This window comes from Photinus pyralis, unplaced genomic scaffold, assembly GCF_008802855.1.
Source record: "Photinus pyralis isolate 1611_PpyrPB1 unplaced genomic scaffold, Ppyr1.3 Ppyr1.4_LG5, whole genome shotgun sequence".
Classification (NCBI taxonomy): domain Eukaryota; kingdom Metazoa; phylum Arthropoda; class Insecta; order Coleoptera; family Lampyridae; genus Photinus; species Photinus pyralis.
In genome coordinates, this window is record NW_022170596.1 from 29,571,267 (window position 1) to 29,594,065 (window position 22,799).

General features: G+C 38.4%; 1 protein-coding gene across 1 annotated transcript in view; it reads left to right on the forward strand.

The window, feature by feature from the left end:
• Positions 1 to 22,799, forward strand: part of LOC116170667 (hydrocephalus-inducing protein-like) — a 25,772-nt gene continuing 2,973 nt past the window's right edge. Inside the window, exons 1-36 of the mRNA XM_031487171.1 lie at positions 1 to 45; positions 91 to 501; positions 553 to 692; positions 739 to 1,128; positions 1,636 to 1,905; positions 1,964 to 2,049; positions 2,098 to 2,247; positions 2,292 to 2,982; positions 3,029 to 3,165; positions 3,220 to 3,338; positions 3,384 to 3,558; positions 3,612 to 3,859; positions 3,904 to 4,045; positions 6,339 to 6,651; positions 10,651 to 11,167; positions 11,222 to 11,406; positions 11,451 to 11,705; positions 11,753 to 12,010; positions 12,055 to 12,355; positions 12,402 to 12,641; positions 12,690 to 13,011; positions 13,056 to 13,198; positions 13,245 to 13,568; positions 13,622 to 13,773; positions 14,615 to 14,804; positions 14,852 to 15,032; positions 15,078 to 15,492; positions 15,559 to 16,020; positions 16,069 to 16,264; positions 16,312 to 16,536; positions 16,582 to 16,751; positions 16,799 to 17,224; positions 17,276 to 17,569; positions 17,619 to 17,754; positions 17,802 to 17,947; positions 17,995 to 18,139. Of these exons, the coding sequence (XP_031343031.1) occupies positions 1 to 45; positions 91 to 501; positions 553 to 692; positions 739 to 1,128; positions 1,636 to 1,905; positions 1,964 to 2,049; positions 2,098 to 2,247; positions 2,292 to 2,982; positions 3,029 to 3,165; positions 3,220 to 3,338; positions 3,384 to 3,558; positions 3,612 to 3,859; positions 3,904 to 4,045; positions 6,339 to 6,651; positions 10,651 to 11,167; positions 11,222 to 11,406; positions 11,451 to 11,705; positions 11,753 to 12,010; positions 12,055 to 12,355; positions 12,402 to 12,641; positions 12,690 to 13,011; positions 13,056 to 13,198; positions 13,245 to 13,568; positions 13,622 to 13,773; positions 14,615 to 14,804; positions 14,852 to 15,032; positions 15,078 to 15,492; positions 15,559 to 16,020; positions 16,069 to 16,264; positions 16,312 to 16,536; positions 16,582 to 16,751; positions 16,799 to 17,224; positions 17,276 to 17,569; positions 17,619 to 17,754; positions 17,802 to 17,947; positions 17,995 to 18,139 (9,000 nt within the window). The remainder of the gene's footprint in view (positions 46 to 90; positions 502 to 552; positions 693 to 738; positions 1,129 to 1,635; positions 1,906 to 1,963; positions 2,050 to 2,097; positions 2,248 to 2,291; positions 2,983 to 3,028; positions 3,166 to 3,219; positions 3,339 to 3,383; positions 3,559 to 3,611; positions 3,860 to 3,903; positions 4,046 to 6,338; positions 6,652 to 10,650; positions 11,168 to 11,221; positions 11,407 to 11,450; positions 11,706 to 11,752; positions 12,011 to 12,054; positions 12,356 to 12,401; positions 12,642 to 12,689; positions 13,012 to 13,055; positions 13,199 to 13,244; positions 13,569 to 13,621; positions 13,774 to 14,614; positions 14,805 to 14,851; positions 15,033 to 15,077; positions 15,493 to 15,558; positions 16,021 to 16,068; positions 16,265 to 16,311; positions 16,537 to 16,581; positions 16,752 to 16,798; positions 17,225 to 17,275; positions 17,570 to 17,618; positions 17,755 to 17,801; positions 17,948 to 17,994; positions 18,140 to 22,799) is intronic.

Genomic DNA, 22,799 nt, shown 5'->3' on the forward strand with positions numbered 1-22,799 from the left:
ATGAAAACGCTGAAGATGGAGGGCTGGGTTGTGATTTCGTACCAAGTACGTGACTTTCTCATGGTGTTACGTGTTCATGGGATGTTGTAGGAGTTGTACCCGTCCTCAATGGATATTGATTTGGCTGTTGAACGCACCATACTCCGCCAGCATCTCGCTAGCCATCCAGTTGTGTTGTCGAAACATACCAAAGTGCACAAGGCTACAAGTGTACCCGAATTTGTAGTTCCAAATTACGTAGTTGATCTGGGTTTCGTTATTGTGGGGGACCAGGTGGTACACGCTACAAAAGTATTCAACTACGGACCTACGACCACATTCATAAAGGTCAGGACGGTCGGTGGCAAATTGATATTGTCAGATTTTGGCGGTGTGCACATCGAGAGTAATAGGTTCAACGTTGAAGTGGGTCGGATGAGAGAAGTTGGAATTCATTTTCGTCCAACTCAAGAGATGTACAAAGAGCTGGACAAGGAACTTGTGTACGACGTTTGTCTTGATGTAAGTTCCCTTTCAGCATAACATTTTACTGCAGCGAACTCATTTTTCCAGGTTGCTCACGGAGCACGTATACCAGTATGTATAAGAGCAACAGTGACAGTACCTAGACTCACAAGCAATACATCCCATCTCCATTTCGGGGAGGTTCGCTGTGGTGACATTAAAAAGAGGTCATTGATATTAACGAATAGGTGATTAGGACTAAGTTAATAGTAATATTTCACAAATCCACCTTAGCGGATTTGTTCCCTGCTCCTACACCGCCACTGTTAATCAAAAGGAGCAAAAGACGAAATGGAGAAATGAAGATGGCCCACCGAAGAACGTATTTTTTATCCATTCTATTAAAGACACAGTCAACGTTGGTTGCAAGAAGCTCTTAGACGTGTACTTCGAGCCACAAGTTGACGGCAGCATTGATTACCATCTTACGGTCAGCATTGAAAAGAATCCAGAAAAGCTGCATATTGCACTAAGAGGTGTTGCTAGAATGCCACTGATCAAAATAACGGACGAGGTTGTTAAATTTGAACCAACCTTGCCCTACGATCCTTCGTGTTTCAAAAATGTTACAATTGAAAATACATCAGCAGTGCCGATTGAGTTCTACTTTACAGATTTTGATCTGTGAGTATAATACCTATTCCTTGGCCTGATTGGGCAGGGGCACAGTTGGACAGCGCTCCCCGTTTCTTGCAAGTGCAACCTTTTCGTACCACACACACTTTTTGGCTAAAATTCATTTAGTAAAAAATGGATTTCAGCAATTTGCGTTAATTTTGGAGTTGTTTAAAAAATTTATATTTTCAATCTTACTTTTTTTGGGTTATGGAGGACCAATTCATAAAATATTTTAATGATTTACCTACCAATTAAATTTCCGTGTCACGAAAATCAGCGTAGTCGCTGGAATGTTCTAGTAAGATTATTATTAAGAAGCGAAAGACTTCTACGAGCTTTGTTTACACTTTTTGGACCCCAAGTTTTTCACACTCCTGATATGGAGTGCAATTTAGCACAAAAAAGCCCAAAACTAAAGAGCATAGCTCAATAAATCCTACTCGCGTCCAATCGTGCACCTCAATTCTAAACCTTCTGGCACAAATCATTAAGTTTCTAATCATATACTTCAAGAGCAATTGATACAGAAGACAAAATAATGAACTTATTATTCGAATACTACTTATCAAACCAGCTGACCATACCACCAAGAAGACCTGGGCAAGCTTTACCAAAACAATTCCACGACTTTTATGAAAAGGTTTTGGACAGCCTTCACAGGAAATTAATCAAGGTATCTATGAACAGCCCGGATGCGAAACACACAAACTCATTGGACTCCTCAGCGCAGACAGTCACCAGTAGCAAACGGCACAGCCATTGGAAAAACAGTTCGTATGTCAGGTTAGTAAACCTTTCCAATCAGCGAAATAATTGCACACAAATCCACTTTTTTTTCCAGATCACAATCTCTCGACATGACCACTATGGGTTCTACATCATCCATGCTTCCGAAAGATCCTTCACAGCTGCATTTACTAGTGAAGGGTTAGTTATGCTCAACGAGCACTTGAATTTCTTAATTTTGTCCGACAGCACACCTAGAAGAATTCGTGCAGCAGGAAAAGACAAAGATAGATCCTGTAGCAGATGCTATCGCCGAATACGTACAATCCATTGACAAGAAGCAACCGCCTCGAGTTAATGAAGGCGTTTTCCTCATTTTTCACGGTTACCAAACAACAGGTGAGTTGTTTTTGTACGTGATACATATCGACGCGCTTTTGCAGACTACGTACGATCATCCTGTAAAGTAGGATTGGAACTTTCATTACCGGTGTATAGCATTGATCAGTTATTAATGGAAGGCATCGCCGAATGCAGCACAATGGTAGCTGTGACCGTTAAAACCATTATCGAAAATGAGTACAAGTTAATCGCGCAACATCACGATCTAACAAAACTGAGCAGTTACGAACTATTGCAGCTGCAAGTTAATTGTATCTTAGAAGAGCAGATGAACCCAAAAGTTGCTAAGAAGGACAGCAAAAAAGGGAAGAAACATACAGAGCAGGGTACGGCTACGTTTCTTGGAATAAGTGAAGTCTTACTTTTGGATGTGATTAAAAGCAAACTTCAAGCTTTAAAGACTGGAATAGTTGTCGAAACACTGAATAGCGTCTTTATAAAGCTCCCGGTTCAAGCTTTAACCTTTCTGCTGAAAGCTATTGGAAACGCGCGCTACATTCACTGCTTCGTTCTAGCTTTTAACTATATACAAAGCAATCACTTTAAGGCAACTCAGGAGAAAGCTCAAGAGGAAAAAAAGGTGCAGGATCGCCAAGCACAGCTGTCAAGAATACTTAAGCTAAGCACAGAGGAACTGACGACCTTATCGGCTGATGACTACGAAATTTATGCCACATACTATTTGAAAGAACGTAGACAACGTACCTTGTGCAAAAGAGAAAATTTGCAAAGGTAAGCCCGAAAAAAACGTACGAGATTTTTAACAGTTTCACTACAGAAAAGGGTTAGCGCATCCTTCTAAAGTAAAACGTAAAGAACCCCCCCAAAAGACATCCAAAAAAGATGAAGCAGTGCCAAAAAGTAATGCCAAAAAGGGGACTTCTAAATCTACCTCCGTGGTGGACACTTCACATGGTACCGGTTATGTTGCTGCACGCACGTTGAAAAACTAATCGTTTATGGTTGTAGGTTCCTTGAAGTCACACGATCAAAACATTAAGAAAACGTTCGAAACTTTCGAGTCCGATTTAAAGCACATTTTACATTTACTAGAGTATTGGGACCGAAAAACTGGCACGTGCACGAAGGTATGTAAGGATAAAGTCACGCTACTTTCAACGGGTAGCTTTCAGTCCCTACCGCAAATCACACCAGCTACCTCGAAAACTAGTAAGTCATCAAAGACGTCATCAAAGAAATCTTCAAAGACGTCATCAAAGACTACAAGTGTACTCCCGGTAACGATAACCGATCCGAAAGATTTTTCGAACTTAACACCAGAGCGAGAGCTGTATATTCTTCAAAATGGTACCTATATCCGAAACTAGTCTTTGATTGATTATCTTAATGTGACTGTTTAGGTGTTCCGTGTTGGGTTATTGAAAACGCTCACCCTCATAAACCTCTCGACGTTCTATTGTCGAGATACTTGAAGCAAGTTCAAGATTTGATTAAGGCCAAAGACAGTTTAGCGGAAAGCTTGAAGGAGCATGTCAAAGAAACGGTCGTAGTTCGATCGGTTTTAACGAGGACTCATGAACCGAGAGTTAAGAATATGTCCACAATTTTCTTTGTACGAGATGTACTAGAAGCCAATGATCCTATGAAGGTAAACGTACACGCGTTTCTGCAATATCATTTTTGAACCTTCAGATCGGTTCTACAATTGATACAAGAAGGAAACTCTCACGCCCAGTAACCGCTAAGAGTAGCAAGGGAAGCAAAGTTAGAATCAAATCTGCATTATCAACATTGGCGGAACTAACTTCATCGTTAGACCACTCCAATTTAAACGGTATTGTAATTTACGTCAAAGAATATACTACACTAGGTAAACAACGCCTGTATAAATTACACTCGATCATAATTTGTCCTCCAGAATATGTCGTCCATATAAGATTAGCCATACCGTTACTTTGTATGTACTTATTTGTACTGTTTAGTCAAAAGGAAAGCTATTAGCTCTCTTGAGAAAATCGTACCTTCTGTCTGATGATCTGTCTGTACCTGTATACACGGAAAGTGATAGAAATGTTCAAATTCTGATTTTTTTCAATCGCTAGTTTAGGATGACTTCGTACTTAATGCAACCTTCAGTCTTCAAACAGTTCCAAGATTTTGTGTCGAAATTGGTTTTTTGCCCATAACTTTTGATTGAGACGTCTAATCGAAAAAGTACGAATCGTTTTGGATTCTACGCACCCAAATTAATAAGAAAAAGTTTTTTCCCGAGAAATTTTGGTGTAGTTGATTTTTGGTAAAAAAAAGGAAGGTTATTATACACTGCCTTTTTTTTGCCCCGAAAAAAAAATTGTCTCAGATCGACCGGAAAAAAATATTTTCTTATAGAATGTGGCCTGTAGACTACATAAAGGAAATAATCAGTTATAAACATACCTTATCGACGTAAATTTGGCAATGTTCGGCCTGGTTGGAACCTTACCCCAAGGGAGGAACTTTGATAGGGCGTTTAGCTAAAGAATTACATGAAAAAACGGTGTAATATATACCAAGGGAATACCGTATGTTTTAATCCCGATGGTATAGCTCGTCCAAGGGATTTGGTATCCAATGTAGTGCTGTGATACATGCGTTATTTTTTCTATTCCAGAATCCAGCAATTAATTAGGTACACCAATGTAAATATTAAAATGCGAAATTGAGAGACTTTAATAATAATTTCGTATCGAACATTGTTTGTTGCCTATCCTCTAAAAATCTTCAATTGTTAGTGATTTTACTAATGCAAATTGATTGTTCCTGCATCTTTTTATTTCCTGTCTAAATTCTTTGGCCTTCTCTCTTATCAGTATGTCGACTTCATTTGAAGATTTTGTACAAAACGAATGTGCAGAAATAAATACAAACACTGCTGAAGAACATATAGGCTAACTATTAATCCCCGAATACAATGCAATATAGGAAAAACAGTCATTACACTATAAAATATGATGCACAGAAACCGTATGCGTATTTGAATGTATTCAATAATTATTAAATTGTATTTGCATTTCATTGTTTAAGGTAATCCCTTCGGAAGGAACAGTGAAGGTTTAATCTTAAGGCACGGGTGCCAAAAAACAATAATGCACTTAATGAAGTTCATACCTTTGTCGTTTACTTCATATTACACTCCTATTAACAGTTTGAATAATATATAGGACTTAAGGGTCTTGGTGATCGTAGTTCATATTGGTTCTTTCTTCTTTTTTTCATCTTTTCCCTCTTCTGTGAGAGGTTGCTGTCCTCGATCCGTCATTCACTCCTGTCCCACAAATCCTCTTCAGTCCTTCACAGTCCTTCCATCTTCTCCTTGGTCTTCCTCGCAACCTTCTCCCCTCCTCCTGCAATCTTTTTCCAACATATCCTGCTTCCCATCTCATTACACGTCCAAACCATTGCAGTGTGATTAGTTTCCCTTAGCTCCCCCTTAGTAGTAACGTAGGAGCCAAGGTACCTATTTGAACTGCCAAGTTCTATAACCAATCTCTGTTTTAGTAGGTTTGTGCTATCAAAACTGCCCTCCGCTCCAACCATTGTTTTTGTTCTACTAATCCTGAGTCCTCCATTCTCGCACCATTCTTACTTTTGCCAGTTCTATTTTCGTTTTAGCCTAACAGATGGTAGGGTAAAAACGAGGGTAAAAAGTTAATTAGTATCAAATTATGACATATATCTCTCCTGTACTCTTTGGTTAAATACACGAGCTAATTGTAAGTTAAGCGGTTATTTGTCCTTAATGGAATTACGACCACCAAATTTTTCTTTTGGACAATACATTATCACCAAATTTCGGCATACGTTTCATTCGATTGCATGGTATTGGCTATACAAACTTTAGGCATACAAAAGGTGGAAGGTAAAAGGTCTAGTCTAAGCGCTCACTGGGTTATGGAAGAGTTCACCTTTGCATCAAATCCCTACGATTCCGGCTTAGAATAAACCATGTTTTGCACTTCATAATAAGAACCATACATAGCATTTTGCAGAACTAGGTATCTAAACGCGAAATAATTCTTGCGTTAACGTTAGATATCTAATGTAGTATAATCTTTATTTACGTGTGCTTTAAACAACAATCCGCACAGATGATAAATTTACTACAAGAATGGTTTTGAAACCTGGAGGAAGCGTGACGTATCGACTGCTCTTTAAGCCGGAACGAGTCGGTTTTTATGTGCACACATTCACTCTGCAAGTGGTCGGTTGGCCAACGCAGTATTTCCTAACCTGTGAGGGTAACTGCGAAATTCCCAAGCTGAATATAGTCCCAGAAATTATTTTCCCAAAAGTACTAAAGAAGCGTACCAAGAAAGCGCTCTACCATAATTGTATATACCTAAGCAACGACGAGGTTTTCGATTTTGGACCGATTTTGGCGCAGAGTGTGGTGGATCCCATGTAAGTAACTATGGTATCAATAGGTTTCACGACCAGCATGATCCATAGAAAAACTGCGAATCCATTGTTTTTAATATCACTTGCATAGCCTACAGTGACTTTATAGGGACAGTGGCGACAACTTATCATAAATCGGCGATATTGGAGCAAACTAATAATAACAATCATAACTAATAGATGGCGCCAACCATTTATCCGATTTACAGCGACTGTAGTAAGTACTGGTTACACCTCTGAGGTTTACACTAACTGATTGTGACGAAACTCTGGGGAATGGTTAGACGCTATAGTTGGACGTACAGTGACTGTGTTAGGGACATGACAACAGTTCTCAGAGATTTAGAAATAGGTAAAGACAAAATTCACAGGTAGAAAAATGTGTTTATTTACAATGGCCAGCAACTGATTTGCTGGCGTATATTGCACTTGAGGCCTTGCGTTTCATTGATCTTATTTTTAACCTGAATGTTACAAATCTATTAATAAATTTATATTTTAACCGGTGACATTCGGGGATTGAAACAACTTTGGAGTTCATTTTCTCCAAGTAAAACTCCTTTAAATTAATATTTTGAGTTGAAACTATGGGAAAAAACTTTTTAAATATCCATTCTAATTGCAAACAAAATGAAAAAATTCTTCTGTACAGAAGAAAAGTGTATTTTCTTTGAATCTTTTAAGATTAGTAAACTTAGAAAACACATTTTTTATCGGTTTTTTGGAACCCACAGCCGCCAAACATCGTGGACATGTTTTTGAAGTTTTCATTATACTGTGGACTAAATATCCACAAACGTTGTACAAAGAATTTAGTTCACTAAAATTTAAATTATATCCATCGTAATTTACTTGTTCTGGAATCTTTACTTCATCATATTTTCGGATAAGATGAGGTAAGGTGTCTAAAAAACCTGACAAAAATTCTCTATCATCTTCATCGTAGCTGCCTCTGATGGGGTTTTTTAAATACTGCGCGACACAAATCAACTTTAAATGGTTTTTGACTTGTAAAGCATTTGGTACTACTTGTTTGCTTCTTAAAACACAAAACAGATTTTCCAAGCAGTCCTGAGTAAACCTACTAGTCAGAATAAACTTATATTGTTTGTTTTCTAGAAGATGTTCTTGGAGTTCTAACAGTGACTGCGTTGTAATTAACACACCTGTCTGCGAAGGTTTCCAAACTTTCTTCACTCCAACTTCTAAAGATTTAAAAATGTGCATAAAATCCTTTAAAAAGGTTATGGAATCCGTATATGCACATTTATTATACTTGCTTAATGCACTCGATGGATGTCGGGATGTCATTAAATAAAACCATTGTTCGACTTGATCCAAAAACCAAGCAGTTGTCAAGTACTCGGGTTTTTTCATTTCTTCTGCAAGAAACTTGAGGGCACTGCTAACATTGTGGCTAATTATGTTGGTAGAAGTAGATACCTTCATCTTATTAAAATGTGATGGCAGCAAATCAGCTTCTGACAATCTTGGTGCCAATTTAAATTCGTGTTCTTCTTGGTATGCCGCCATTTCCGAAATATGATTTGCTCTTATTTCATTGGTGGGCAATTTATATTTTTCTTTTAGCGTGTCGGGTATTCTTATTATTTTATTTGACAAAAGCATAGATTTAATATTCTTAAAAAGATGTGGTGCATCAGCAAACATATATACATACTCATTGTTATTTATTGGGTGGGGAATTTTGCATTTAGTTTCAGAATGCCTTCCTGCCATAACACCCAATGCTTTCCACAATGCTTGATTAGAAGCACCCATATCTGATGTTACGCTTAGAATGTTCAGTTTTAATTCTTCCGCTCTTTTAAGGATTTCCATTATAATGTCTTTAAAAACTGTACCATTCACCGAATTGCTAGTATAATAGTAAGCAACGACCTGTTTCCAACGCACAGTAATTCCACCCAACATAAAAACTAGCACATGAGTTGCTATTCCAGTATGCTCTGGTAAAGTCACATCACCAAAATATTTGGAAAGAGATGAATCGTACGTGTTGCCTGGAGTGATGGCCATTTCGTCTAACACTAAAACACAATCTTTTTCAAATTCACAAAATGATTCAACTTTTGTTTGTAAAAACTCGAAAACTTCAATTAAAATCCCACTATCAAATGTTAGATTCTGTAGTCTTCTTTGCAGGGTTCGTTTTGAAGGAAGAGGATGGCCTTGTTTTAGCAGCTCCTCATAGCCATTCCCTCCACAACTGAATTTGAGTTTGAGCGATTTAGTAATTGTAGAATTTGACCACTTCAAGCCCTTACTTGATCGGTTGCTTTTTCGTTTCTTCAAAACCTCTACTTGATCCTCATTAAAAATATTTCTTAATATAGGATATTCATCTGGAATATTGCTTGCCTTATCTTTTAAGGTTTTGTTTTCCTTCTTAATGTTACATAACATTTGTTTGTACCGTCTGGCCTTTTGTCTTTCTCTTATATACATTTTTTCATATCGCAAAAATTTAGATTTGCAGTCTTTATGAACATCAATGAATGAAGTCGAAGCTGTTAAGGTTGACGGTGACGATTCTCGAATATTTTCATCTAACGTGACAGAAAGGATGTCTGATGATGCCGCTGATGTTGAAGGTTCTGGATCACTGATACCATAATCCGTGGTTTGATCTAAGACATAAAAAATGTATTTTACATCTGCTAGTAGGTATACTACTATACACATTTTGCAATTTTAGAATAGCAATTTATATAACCAGTTTTGATGTTTGTTTACGGAAATTGTCAATGAAAAAGGTATAGGTACAGTAATTATTTTTAAGCAATTGAGTATAAACTTACTTAATTCTTGGACTGACGTATTTTCTGGTGTAGGTGCTTTTCTTGTTAATGTTGATTTGGAGAAAGCAAACATTGTCGGAACAGCATTACATTTTAGTACACGCTTTCCATCTACGCGGGTCTTTTCCCACATCTCGGGACCAAAGTGGACCTACAGAAATAACTAGTTATTTAATAATATATGTACTCCATGTTAATTAAGAAGTGTAAAAGTTATCTCCTAGGACATGATTAAATAAACTTAGAATAAACTTACTTCGCATAAGCGCATTGCATCAGTTGGTTGCCAGATGCCTTTTTTCATTTTGATTATCCATTCCATCCATTCCTGCTTTCTTTTTGGGTCCCTCGGAAATCGTTTCATCAAGAAACCTTTCTTTGCGGAATTGCTGCATCCTTCAGCGGCACACCCACCCATTATATCTAAAAACTAGACACATGTCCTTCGTCAAACAAACAAAATTGTATTACCCAATTAAGAAAATACTTACATTTCTATTAACTTTTAACACACTAAACTACGTCTTTACGTAGAACCGATTATTTGCAATACAAATTTTAGTTTAAACAGCACCTTTAATGACAAATTTCGTAAAACAAAAAACACGTGTAAAAATATTAGCGATTTACATAAAGTCACTAGATATAGAAAGTACCGCAATCATCCGCCATTTTTGGGCAAATTTGCTGCCAACTTAAAAAAATTGACAAATAAAATCTGAATACCTATCATTTTTTATAACCTAACTTCATAGTACTGTCATGTTTTATAAAAATATATACAGATATCTCCAAACAGGTGGAACAATTCCTAACATTAAAGTTACCAAAATCTGGTAACTTCCGCCATTTTTGGGCAAAAATCATGCGTTCTCTCTCTAACACACGAGCCCAATGGATTGCGGTACTTTCTATATTTAGTGACTTTAGATTTACAAATTGTGAGGCGCCCTCTCCCGACAGTTATTTGAGTTAGTATTGTGCTGTCAGCGTATTATCTGAACGTCAAAAACAGTTTCAAACGGTAATGTAAATCACGAATAGCCATGATTTTGCTCCAATATGGCGATCGGAACCAACTTCCAATCAAAAACGAGTACCGGGTTGTCGCCACTGTGCCTATAAAGTCACTGTAGCATAGCCCTATGAAACAATATGCCAAACTCTAATCTAATTTCAGCAAACTGGCCGTTGAAACTGAATTTAACTTAACTAACATTTCATTGATCACATGTGAAGCATCGTGTGTCATACGCTCCAAACCGAGGTCTTTCGTTGTTGATGAAAATGCGCTTACTATACTCCCAGGTTCCACTCAAGTTCTGGACATAAAGGCTATCGCATCGGCAGTGACCGAAACAAATGAAGATCAGCTCTTAATTTCCATTAAGGATAATCCCGAAATTTTCAGCATAAACTTGAGAAGTGAAAGTACGCCACTATCATTTGCCGTCAGCTCCAAGTCTGTGCGTTTCGAACGCGTTCTTGTAAACGACACAGAGGAACGCACACTCGATTTACAAAACCAGTCGTTTGTTCCACTGGCCTGGCAGTTAGTTAACTTGCAGTCTATTTTAAAGAAATTCGCCATATCACCATTGCAAGGCTACATCGAACCTCGTACAACACAAAATGTCAATATTGAGTTTTTCTCTCCCGTCAAACTGGTCGTACCCGATCAGATGATGAAAGTCGAGGTAAGTACCTACGGCAATTTTGGTGGCTTTGGCCATTTACGAAGATATGTTTAGGTTTATGATAAGGATTATAAAAGCCCGATTCCATTACACCTCGAAACAGTTCACGTTGGAGCAGAGGCAATCCAAGTCTCCATTGACTGTCCACGCACACTTAACTTATACGAAGTTAAAGGTCAAAAGGAACTTATTATTCCATACACATTGATCAGCACAGGAAAATATGGGGTGGAATTTACGTTAGTAGAACTATAACCAATGTGGGATTCTAACTTTGTTGCAGGTTTTTGCCGGTCTCCAAACAAGAGGATCCGAATCGGAATCAACGCAAAACACTAAGAAGTTCCTTCACCGCAACACCTTCGTCAGGAATTTTAAGGACGAATACACCATTTGACATCGTTATCAAGTTTTTAGGGACAAAGCCTATCAAAGTCAAAGACGCGCCCGTTTACAAGGTGACCTTCGTCGATCAAGTCTTTAAAAAGTTTATCGACTCATTCCTACTCACGGCGACTCTAAAAACGGAGTTCTCTCTGTGAGTTTTTCAAAACTGCAATCCCCACCGCCAATTTTCCAACACAGCTTCGAATTATTCCCGCCCACCGAGCTCAACTTTGGCTACCAACTGTTAGGAATCAACGCGACGCAGACCATCACCGTTTCGAATTGCGGTAAATTTGACTTTGACTACCAAGTGCTTAGTTTGAAGGAGATCTTGGAGGCAAGGCACAAGTCGACTGTCTCCGATAAGTCAGTTACTAAAAAGGGAAGCTCCAAACCGGAGAAGGCATCTAAGGCATCAAAGAAGGGGAACGCGGACAAGTCGGAGAAAGGCGACACGTACGGATCTCCGCGCGAACGTAGAACGATCATTTTTCTTGTAGAAAAGCGAAGATTATTACGACTTTAGCTGTTGGTGAGTTCACACTAACTCCATCGTCTGGTACGGTTAAAGCTGGAACAGTTGCGACAATTTCCGTAACCGCAAGAAGTAACCATTTGGGCACGGCTCAGGAGGTGGTTGTGGTCAAGGTTAGCGAAACTGAAGACGCCGACAAAGAAGGGAGACAAATCACCCTCTCAATAACTGCATTTCTACCAACCGTCAACTTTAGCGACTACAACGCCATTTTTCGAGAGCAGTTTGTTGTTGAGTCCATGACTGCATTTGAAAGTAGCGGTTCTGTAAGTGTTACTCTCTGTACCTCTTACTTTTTACTTTTATTTTAAGAACAACACAAAGGCCGTTTTTATTAAAAATGACAAGCGACTTCACTTCCCAAACGTGCCTATTAACACGAAAGCGCAAGCCAGAATTCGATTAGAAAATGTCAGTCCCGTGCCTGCCGATCTACAATGCGTAATAAGGTCACGAGAAGAGTCTAGCTTCATAGTAGCACCTGCTAGAGTTAACATTGAACCATACTCTACAAATTATACCACAGTGACCTTCCAACCCAGTAGTATTGAGGTAAGAGGTTCATTGCACTGAAGGTAGGGCGCTGGCATTCTCTCCTAGAGGATGGAAGGTTCCTTAAGTATCCAGTACTACGGCGTCGACGCCTCGTATAATGCTAATCGCTTTCATATCACATTATCGGGTGAGGGTGTAGTACCAGAAGTGGCAATAACTTCGCCCAAATACGATAGCAGCATCGGCTGTTATGTCGTCAATTTCTCACCCACATTCATCGGTGACACAGCAACCGACAGCATTACCATACAAAATATAGGAGCAATTCCATGTCAAGTTATACTTGAAGTAAGTGATGACACTATGAATGTCTTCAGCATAGCAGCTCATCAGCACACCAAGCCAAAACTAAAAATTCAAGACTATGGTAAGATGACACTTTTGTTTCTCGTTAACAAGCTAAACTTACAGAAGGAGTAAGTCACACGAACTTAGTCCACTTGAACGTTGAAGAATTAGGAGAATTTTATCTTCAGTTTCAACCAAATTTCCCTGCGAGTTTCAGTTGTGTCGTGAAACTGCATCTCATAAACAACCCCTATGAAACGCGCATGGTAGCCGCTGCTTAAATGTTCACGATTTGTTAAAAATTCATTTAAGATTGCGGTCACTGGCTTAGGATACACGGATAGCGTGCGGCTGAAGGATTTGGGTACTTGCGCGATTAAAAAAAGCTCCTCTTCTACCTCAACGCTAGAGGAAGACATTATTGCTTATACAATAGAATTTGGCGCACTTGCCGTAAACAAACCACGCAGAAAGTGTTTTAAAATTGTCAACGCATCGCCCACTCAAACCTATAAATTTGAATTTGTTAATTGGGATAAGGTTTCTTTCGTACCAAGCCGAGGCCATCTTAAGCCCGCGGCTTGCAAGGACGTCATTGCAACTTTTAAGAGTAAAGAACCCTGTACCGTGGAAAAGGTAGGTGATTTTACCCTGGTTGTAGAATAGGACATACTATTTTTATACCTTAGATTCCTTTACTATGCACCTTGTGCCAAATTGAGTATGTGGATCCTCAAATTGAGCTACTGTCTTGGGATGATAGGCAAACTGTCGTTCTTTGGGAAGATCAAAAATGTTTGTCGTCGATGAGCGTTTTGGAACATAAAGCTGTTTCGGGAAGGTAACCAATTCAAGTTATTCAAAATTCCCAAACCACTCTTGACCTATTTCTGAAATTGTTCGTTACTAGAAAAGCATGTAGTCTATAACAATGGTGTTGAAAGTTAATTCCTAAGAAAACTATAATCGTATATCTTTGGTTTTCCTCCTGTATTTAGAGCTTGTCGCTTTTTCTTATAATAGTCAGGTTCAAACGTGATAGCACGAAGTTTTCTTATTTCAGTCAAACTCAAAAACTCCTTTAATTTTGGGGTTGCTTTAGAAGTGTTATGAAATACTACTCACTTCTCGGCTAGGCGCCACATATGAAAAGTAATACCATTGTTTATTCATTAAACAAAGGTAATACTATGCGATTAATAAATCTACTATTACGTTACTCGTTCCAAAAACTTTTTCACATTTTAAAAGAGCCCTGAGTGAAATTCATGATACCTACCCCATTGATGCTGTATAGGGATACTAATAGCAAAGAGTCTTTGCTAATAGCTACGTGCCATATTACACCCTGAAATTTCAGATAAAGCAAAGTAGGTAGGCTCAGGCAAAGAGAAAAAGAAATGTTTCCTTTGCTGAAAGTACCTAATATGATAAACAGTTTTTTAATGTTATGCAGTGCACTGAAGTCATAATTTTGTGGTACCCTTGTGGAGGCTACCATATTCCTTTTATCGGTACAAACCTCCGACGTCCCGTTCGGAATTCGAGTGCATAATTTTTCCTATGAAAAAATATGGTACTTTTCTGGAACGTTTTTATTATAAAATGAGAAACATTTTATGCTTCCACCACACCACGTTTTAATAATCGGAAAATAATCCAATTGCCTTTCTTATTTTTAGCACAATGGACGTAGTGCACCCAAATAGCACATCTACAACAAAAATTGTTAAAGATAAAGACGAACCATCCACCAACATCATCCCTGATACTAAAAAATCGATATCAATACTAATTTCAGCAACTTGCGACCACTGCTCGTACAATGTGTCGCTTGACGAAATTGAATTTCCCGATACTTTTGCATTTGAGGTATGATTTTTTACATTTTTACAAACCAGTGTTTTTGTGGTTTTTAGCGCAAAACTGCCACATTCGAGATTACAAACACCTCGAATGTTTATCTCGAAGTTCGTTGGAATATTACAGTGGAAGAGAATTTGGAGATGAATTCACCTGTTGAAGATCCTTCTTCCAACACGTTTGAAGTAGCATCTAAGCCTAGAAAAACGTCGCGTCCAACTCATCTGAGCGGAGCGGGTAACTATCAATCGCAGTGGCGCACTGTTGCATTTTCCATTCCAGAAAAGTTTCTATACAACGATTCGCTTTCGGGTAGCTCTGCAAAGTTTAGCTTATTTAGTGAGGAAAGCAACATTTCATGGTTGGATGATGGCACCCCTCCATTCGACCTAGCGCCAAATCCCGCGTCGGTGGCTCCCATGGAGAGCCAAAAATTCGTCGTCACATTCTCACCTAAGTCCATAGCCGAGTACTTAGCGCACGTTACAGCCAACATTTCGAATCTTCCTCCATCTTCGGATCAGTTGGACATCAAAGTTAAGGCGAACAGCCTCCTTCCAGCATTCTACTTCAACGTCGAACCAAGTGATTACGTGGTTAATCGGAGGAAGGTGTCTGTCACGTGTGGCGACTTGGTAAATGAAAACACGGAAGTTGTGGAGTTTGAAGCTGTTGGTTTAGCTGTGGCAGTAGAGAGGTACCTACACTTCACAATGGTGCCAGATACTAATAGCACAGATTTATCCATGTACAAATGTTACAGGAGCTTCTATGTGGTCAATCCAACTGAACAAACCCTTTTATATAACTGGACGGAAGCATTTCCGAGTACAAGTGAAGTCTCACTGTTTTACTGTTGCAAACCTCAGGGTTTAATAGAGAAAAGGAAGAAAGCTAGCATGACGTTTAGTTTCATGCCGCCGTCAACTGGAACTTTCGAGGCGTTTTACATATTCAGCGTGGACAAACACAAGCTTACCAAAACATTTTTAATGGTTGGTCACGCGAGAGAACCTGTCGTCTTCTTCGCCAATCCCTACCTTCAAATTCGACCAAGTGTTATCGGAGTGGACATAATCGACAGCACCTGTATAAAAAACAATGAAGATTTTGAAATTGATTTCAAGTTTGAAAAGGAATCAATATATGGGGATGCTCATCAACAGAAATTAACAGTGGTACCACTCAAGGGCAACATTGGACCACACGAGGAAAAGAAGATCTCGTAATTTCTCTCACTTACGTAGCGCATCACGTTAAATCCCAATTTCAGTATTACTTTCCACCCCGTTAAAGTGGGTGAGGTGGGTTTTAACTTAAAATGTTCCATCAGTAAAATGAAGAATCCTCTTCTCCTAACTGTAAGTGCAACCTGCTACGAAATTCAATCACAGGTTTTCTATGAGACCGGCGTTGGCAAGAAAGTGTTCTTGCACCCCAGTGAGCCTAACATGTTGGAACTTAAATCGGTGAACGCACTTTCTTCGTCTCCCTAATTTATGACGAACGTTTGCAGCTAGCTCCACTGTTAACTCAAGATATTATATTCACGATGACGAACATCGGTGAGATAGGTTTCTACTACGCTTGGATTCTGAAGGAAGACTTGACCACGAACAAGGTGGACATAATCTTTGAGCAAGGCAATGGATTTGTGCCGGTTACTTCGGAAAAATCAACGAGAATGTGCGTCACTCCACTCACGAATGTATCCATCAAAAACACGATCATCAAACTACAGGTACGTACGTTTCTGTACGTTTGCATTTTACGCTATCGTTTGTAGATTCGATATGGACTCACGTACACTATTTACCTTTCTGGTGCAACCTCGCTACCTTTCTTCAATTTCTCTGTCAACGAGTATAACTTTGGCATCTGTCTGGTACAGAAAGAAATGACGGATTATTACAAAACAATTGTAGAGTTTAATAATGGTGACGACGCGCCTATTACGTACGTTTGCCTCAACCCTATTCAACTAATAAGCAGTCCTGTTTCAGGTTGGAATGCAAGCAACCTGAGGTGGACTTCTTAACGGTCAAGTTTAAATCGAAACAAGTTCAAGGAAGACAAACTGAGCCGATCGAAGTTCACTTTCACCCCTTCAAAGTGCAAACCTACACGATCTACGTTACATTTTACGTTAACTCAAGACCACACGAGCTCTGTTTTCGCGGCGAGGGTGTCGCCAATTCTGTGCTTCTCGCGAATTTCAGTGATAAGTTTCTAAACTTTGGCGAGGTGGCGGTGGGTGGATCGAGTAAGAGAGCCGTTTCCGTTCTAAACAATAGTGACGCGTACATCGACATTATTTTCGATCTACCCGATTGCTTGCCGATTTTTTCGAGGCCAAGAAAAAGGCTTGAACCTCAATATGAGCCCGGTAGTATATCGTCGAGTAAATCAAAACAAAGTCCTCGACTAGGGTACAGCGAAAAGTAACGATAATTCCAATGATACCCAAAATATTATTGCAGCAAGAAAGACGGTCAGCTCGTGACCATTGTGCCGAAGAAATTTACCAGGGTCCCACCTCATCAGGCTACCCAGTTTATTTCCACTTATACACCAACCGAACGTATGAAAGCGTTTTCGGGAAAAATCGCCTATCAAGTCCAGGATATTGTTGAAACTTTGTGCACGTTTAAAGGCTCTTGTGTTGGTCCCGACTATACGCTGGACAAGACCATCATTCCGTTCGGTTGTGTTATATTGGGCTACAGCAATAAGCAGAAGGCCATGTTAAATAATGTAGGGGACGTTGGTGGGGCGTAAGCTTAAATCGTTCAGAAAGAACGGGAGATTTTAGTTGATTTGCAGTTTCAAATGGACATTTGAGAAGTATCACCCTTGCTTTACAATCACTCCCGAACATGGTTTCGTTTCGCCTGGTACCAGTGCAGTTTTTACCGTACAGTTTAATCCATCAACTTTGGGAAGTGTATTCGAGGCAAAAGTATAAGGATAAATGAATGATTATAGAAAGTGTACGCGTGGTTTCAGATCAAATGCATTATCGGTGGATACAAGAAATCCTTAGAGATGCAATTGTCGGGATCGTGCATAGGAATGCCACCCGCTGTTGAACGAATAGAGTTTGAGTGCCCTGTCCGTAGCTCGACTAAGCGTTTTATTAACATCGAAAATCCGTAAGGCTTTTCTAAAGATTTGCACTGTAACGATAAAACCATTTAAGCTCTGCTCAAACTTGGAGAGTAGCAACAACAATAGAAGGTCAATACTTTATATCCAAAAATGTTTACGTAGTAAAACCAAAGTCAGTATTGCCATGTGAGGTTTCATACTCTCCCTTAACCATGACTGGGAAAAAACCACATCGGGTAAGTTATTGTCGAGAGTATAGAATTCCTGTGTCATTCAAATATAATTCCAACATCCCATTTCATCCCAATCCCCACTATAAATAATCAATATAGCACATATAAAGTTTACAAAAGCTCAACCCGAAGTGCTCGAGACTAAATAGAAGTCACCCTTGAAGCAAGTCTCATATACTCGAAAGCACCCCATTGATCACGGTATAAATTTGTCTCCAATAATTTTCCGGGGAAAATTCGTCCTCGTAATATCGCCTCCGGAATGCTTGCTCTCGGAGGATTTCCCTCAAGGGAAATTCGCCCGCAAATACCTATACCTCATCAATGAAGAATGTACGATCGGAAAAGCCCGACCTGAAGATTGGAGTTTAACAAACTCGCCATTGAATAAATGCTATTCCAAAGTTCTATTTTATTTCTGTTGCAACATTTGTACAGTAAATTTGCCCCCAAGAAGACTAACCTCCAGTTTGGAATATAAAATTCAAGTCTATTCTTATTGTAAGCACTTTAGAATTAAGTATATACGTATAGATATTCCTTCAAGGGGAGTTTTCCGAAGACCAATCATTGCGAGTGAATTCCGTATAACAAGACACTCTGGCGGGGGCGAGTTTTTCATGATCGATTATTAGGGGAGCGAATCTTTCGGTGTCGAAATTTCCGAGTCAGTGGTCCTTAAAAGCGTCTAGGTTTCTTGGTGATGAATATTCCGGGATGAATTTTTTGAGCCGAACTTACCATACGCGATCTTAAATTTTACAACACAATTTTATTAATATACAGTGTGTCCCAGATCGGGTGGGATTGCATGGGTAACTTTGTTATTATTAAGGATAGAGAATTGGTTAAATGGGCAATGTTTTGCAGTTTTAGATGCTTATTTAAAATTTCCTTTTGGAAATTCAAAATGTCGCATAGGTTCGACGTAAATTCAAAAAAACTAAAATTGGTCATTTCCTTGAATGTCTTATATCATCGAAAGTATAAGAGATATAAAAAAAGTTTTATATAAAAGTTACTGTCTTTGATACGTTTAATTTAGAATTGATGTCAAAAAAATTCAAGATGGCTACTTTTGAGGAACATTTACCAACTTCCTAAAGTTAAATAGGCGCCATATGGGATTTTTAGATTACTTGATAGATTTTTTAATTCTCTTTTCAACGAGCCATCAAAACATAAGATTGAAAATAAGATACCAGTTATAAACTCGGAATTGTACAGTCGTGTAATGACGTCATTTTCGTGGGAAAAAACGTATGTCCTATTAAATTTATTTGTTGCTAAGTAACTGACTACTGGTGTCTAATTACCTGTATGACTTTTACTATACAGTGGTGTACATAATATTTTAGCATTTTTTGATAATAATTAAGTCAATTTCCACAAGAAATCTATAGGTCTTAATAAAAGAAGAAGTCCTAATTAACTGACTGACTGACTGAGATATCAACGCACAGCCTAAACGACTGAAGATATCGAAAATAAATTTTTAACATGTTAAAAAATGCGAATAGTTCATATTTTTTGCGAGCGAAACCGCGATGGATAAAATGTTAGTATTTCAAAAAGGTCATTTACTCACTAATTATTTTAATAACTTGCTGAACTAACATATAAGTAATATTAACATATTTTTGTTTTTAAATAAATAAAGATTAACAAAACGAAAATCACAGAATATTATTTAGGAATCAATACTCCCGAAAAGACCCAAAAAATAATTAGCAGAGGAGTACATAAAAATTCAAAGAACCACTATCGAAACCACATCTACACAAGAAAAAATTGCACTACCTTGATGAATAGTTGGAAAATCAAAATCGTAAAACAAAAATATACCAATGCCAATTTATTGCGATTGTAATGGTCACAGTATTAGAAGAAAATTAGTCGCCCTCGTCCGTATCGTCAGAGTCAAAATCAAAGTATTCGTCGTCAGTAAGGTCGTCATCTGCGTCTGTAGTGATAACAAGAGGTGGGATGTCAGAAGCATCACAAACTTGTACTGCTCCCCAAGCCTCTTGTATTACTTTGTCCGTATGGTTTACGTATTTCTCCCAATTATCCCTAGAAATCTCCCCGATAACCCTTTCCCATGTTGCCAAAACCTCTTGTGGTGATCCCTTAAAATTTGCAATGTACTGATCGTATTTTCGTTTACACTGAGACCACACCATTTCAATCGCATTAAATTGGCAGTGGTATGGCGGTAACCGTAAAATTTTATGTCCTAAAGGCTTAACATATTCATCAAGGTAGTACTTTTTCTCTTTGGGACAGTTTGCGCTGACAATGCTCCATATTTGATCCTTCATTGCCTTTTCTGGATAGCCGATATTTTTTTCCCCTAACCATTCTATCATTCTTTGTTTTGTCCATGATTTGGTGGGAATTTTCTCTAAAAGGCCAGAATGGTAGCTTGCGTTGTCCATAATAATTAAGGTTTTTCAGGAAGATTTGGCACCAGTTGAGTCTTGAACCAATTTTCAAAATTACCCCTGTTCATATTATCATGATAGTCCCCTGTTTTTTTTCCACTTTTAAAAATCAAACTTGCCCCACCAATAAAGCCATCGTTCGTCCCAGCGTGGACAATAATGTATCGATGACCTAAAGAATATCTCTTTTAATAATATTGAAAAGGTATTATAATATCTTATTTTACCTTCATTGGGTTTAATTGATTCCGTGTGCTTAGTATCATCTTGCCAGCTGTTTCGAAATGATCCCTTACTAAATATCCAGGTTTCATCCATAAAAACCGGAGTATAACCCTCATGTCCCAAATTTTTGTTTTCAATGTACTCCCTTAAAGTAGTTAGAGCGCGTTCGGCTGAGGTCAAGTCATGTACTCGGCCTATCTATTACTTACGGTAAACGTCCTCAAAAAAATGTTGTTATGAAGGAAACATAATTAGAAATACGGTATGAGTGGTATTTTGTACCTCAGCACAATGCAAACGTCTTACATGAATTTTAAAAAGGTATATACAGTAGTCAACTTGACTAGTCTCCCTACTTTTCGACCCTGTTTCAAACCTTTGCACACTAAATGTTGACGACACACCGCGACTAAATATTCACAGTGTAAGCGGTAAATCCTAAACGAATATATTTATTTTTAATCAAAACGTATGCGAGACGTATGTAAAATCCGGGAAACTAAACAATTTGGCGTTTTACGTGAAGTCGGTGTAGTGGATTTGGTTTTTCGATGTTGGCGCCAGAGATCCCCAGCCGCTATCTTGATCTAGATCCGATCAGTGTGTCAACAAGACGTGTGCAGGCCTTTATAAATATCGCTGGTTTTGGCGTTCTTTCTGAAAGACACCATGCCTTTTGTGAAGAAAAGTGCTCAGCAGACGAAGGAAAAGATTGTCCTAGCTCAGCTATATACTAGACCTAGTGGAAAAGTCATCAGATTTAAACGCGTGCTGCATAGCGTGCCGCCGCGTCAGAGCAGACGCCGCTTCGGCGGTAAATATCTTCCTTATTTCATCATGAACACGTACTTTTCCGTGCATATTTAGATTTGTCACAAAATTTCGCTTCTAATGAGACCCATCGCATTTAAGTCTTGATACAAAACCGTTCGCTAGCTCAAAAAAACCGAGTGTGTCCATAAGAGCCCATGTTAAAATACCCTGTTTTTACTGTCAAATATCTCAGAAACGGCACATAGGAACAGTTTTTTCTTTTGACCATTAGAAAGTGCGTCTCTCAGAGAATAAGTGACCAAATTTTCACCAACTTCTTGTTACTTTTACCTAGGCGCTCTAACTACTTTAAGAATTTTATTCGTTTGTGGACAATATCCGGTAAATCCATAAGATATTTTCTGTTATTGGACTTCTTCCATTTAAAACCCATACTTTTGATCCACTTTCTCAATGAATCAATGGAAAATTGAAAATATTCGTTTTGCTCCAGAAATTTTTGTCTAATAGTTGCCAGTGTAACATATTCCTTTTGGGAGTACATATAATAGATTGTATCCCGAATTTTATACTTCAAATATTCTGTGATTTTCGTCTTGTTAATCTTTTGCTTGGTAGAGACATTAGATGCGTAATCTTTGTCGGATTTTACACCATTTTTTCTCAAATTTGAAATGGTTGTTGGGCTGACTTTCGTTGCTTGTGCAGTTCGCTGTATAACATTGTTGATGTCTAGTGGTATGCCATTCCGAACTTGTTCCTGTTCAATTTGAAAGAAAGCCAACACATTTAGAATTATTAACTGTGTTTGTTCGTTAAATCGATGAGGGTTTTTTGGCGGCATGTTTTGACGCTTTGGCGTTTTCAAAACTTCAAAACTGACAATCACTTGACAAGCATTTCAGGTAAAATTTAGCCACGACAACAACATTTCGGCAAAATTTTTTGTCATTGTCATTTTACATTAGTTAAACAAGGATAGACAAAAATGACGTCATTACAAGACTGTAAAATTCCGAGTATATCAACGGTTTTTATATTTTAATTAAGTAGGCTGTGATGAATTAAAAAAAAACAAAACAAAATCTATTCGAGGCAACAAAACAATGAAAATAATTACATCAGATGTTTAAAAAAATCAGGAACGCACTCATGAGAGGGGGGTTTGGGCATTACAACTCCCTCCAAAATTTTATATAAGCATTAGGTCTAGAAAAATT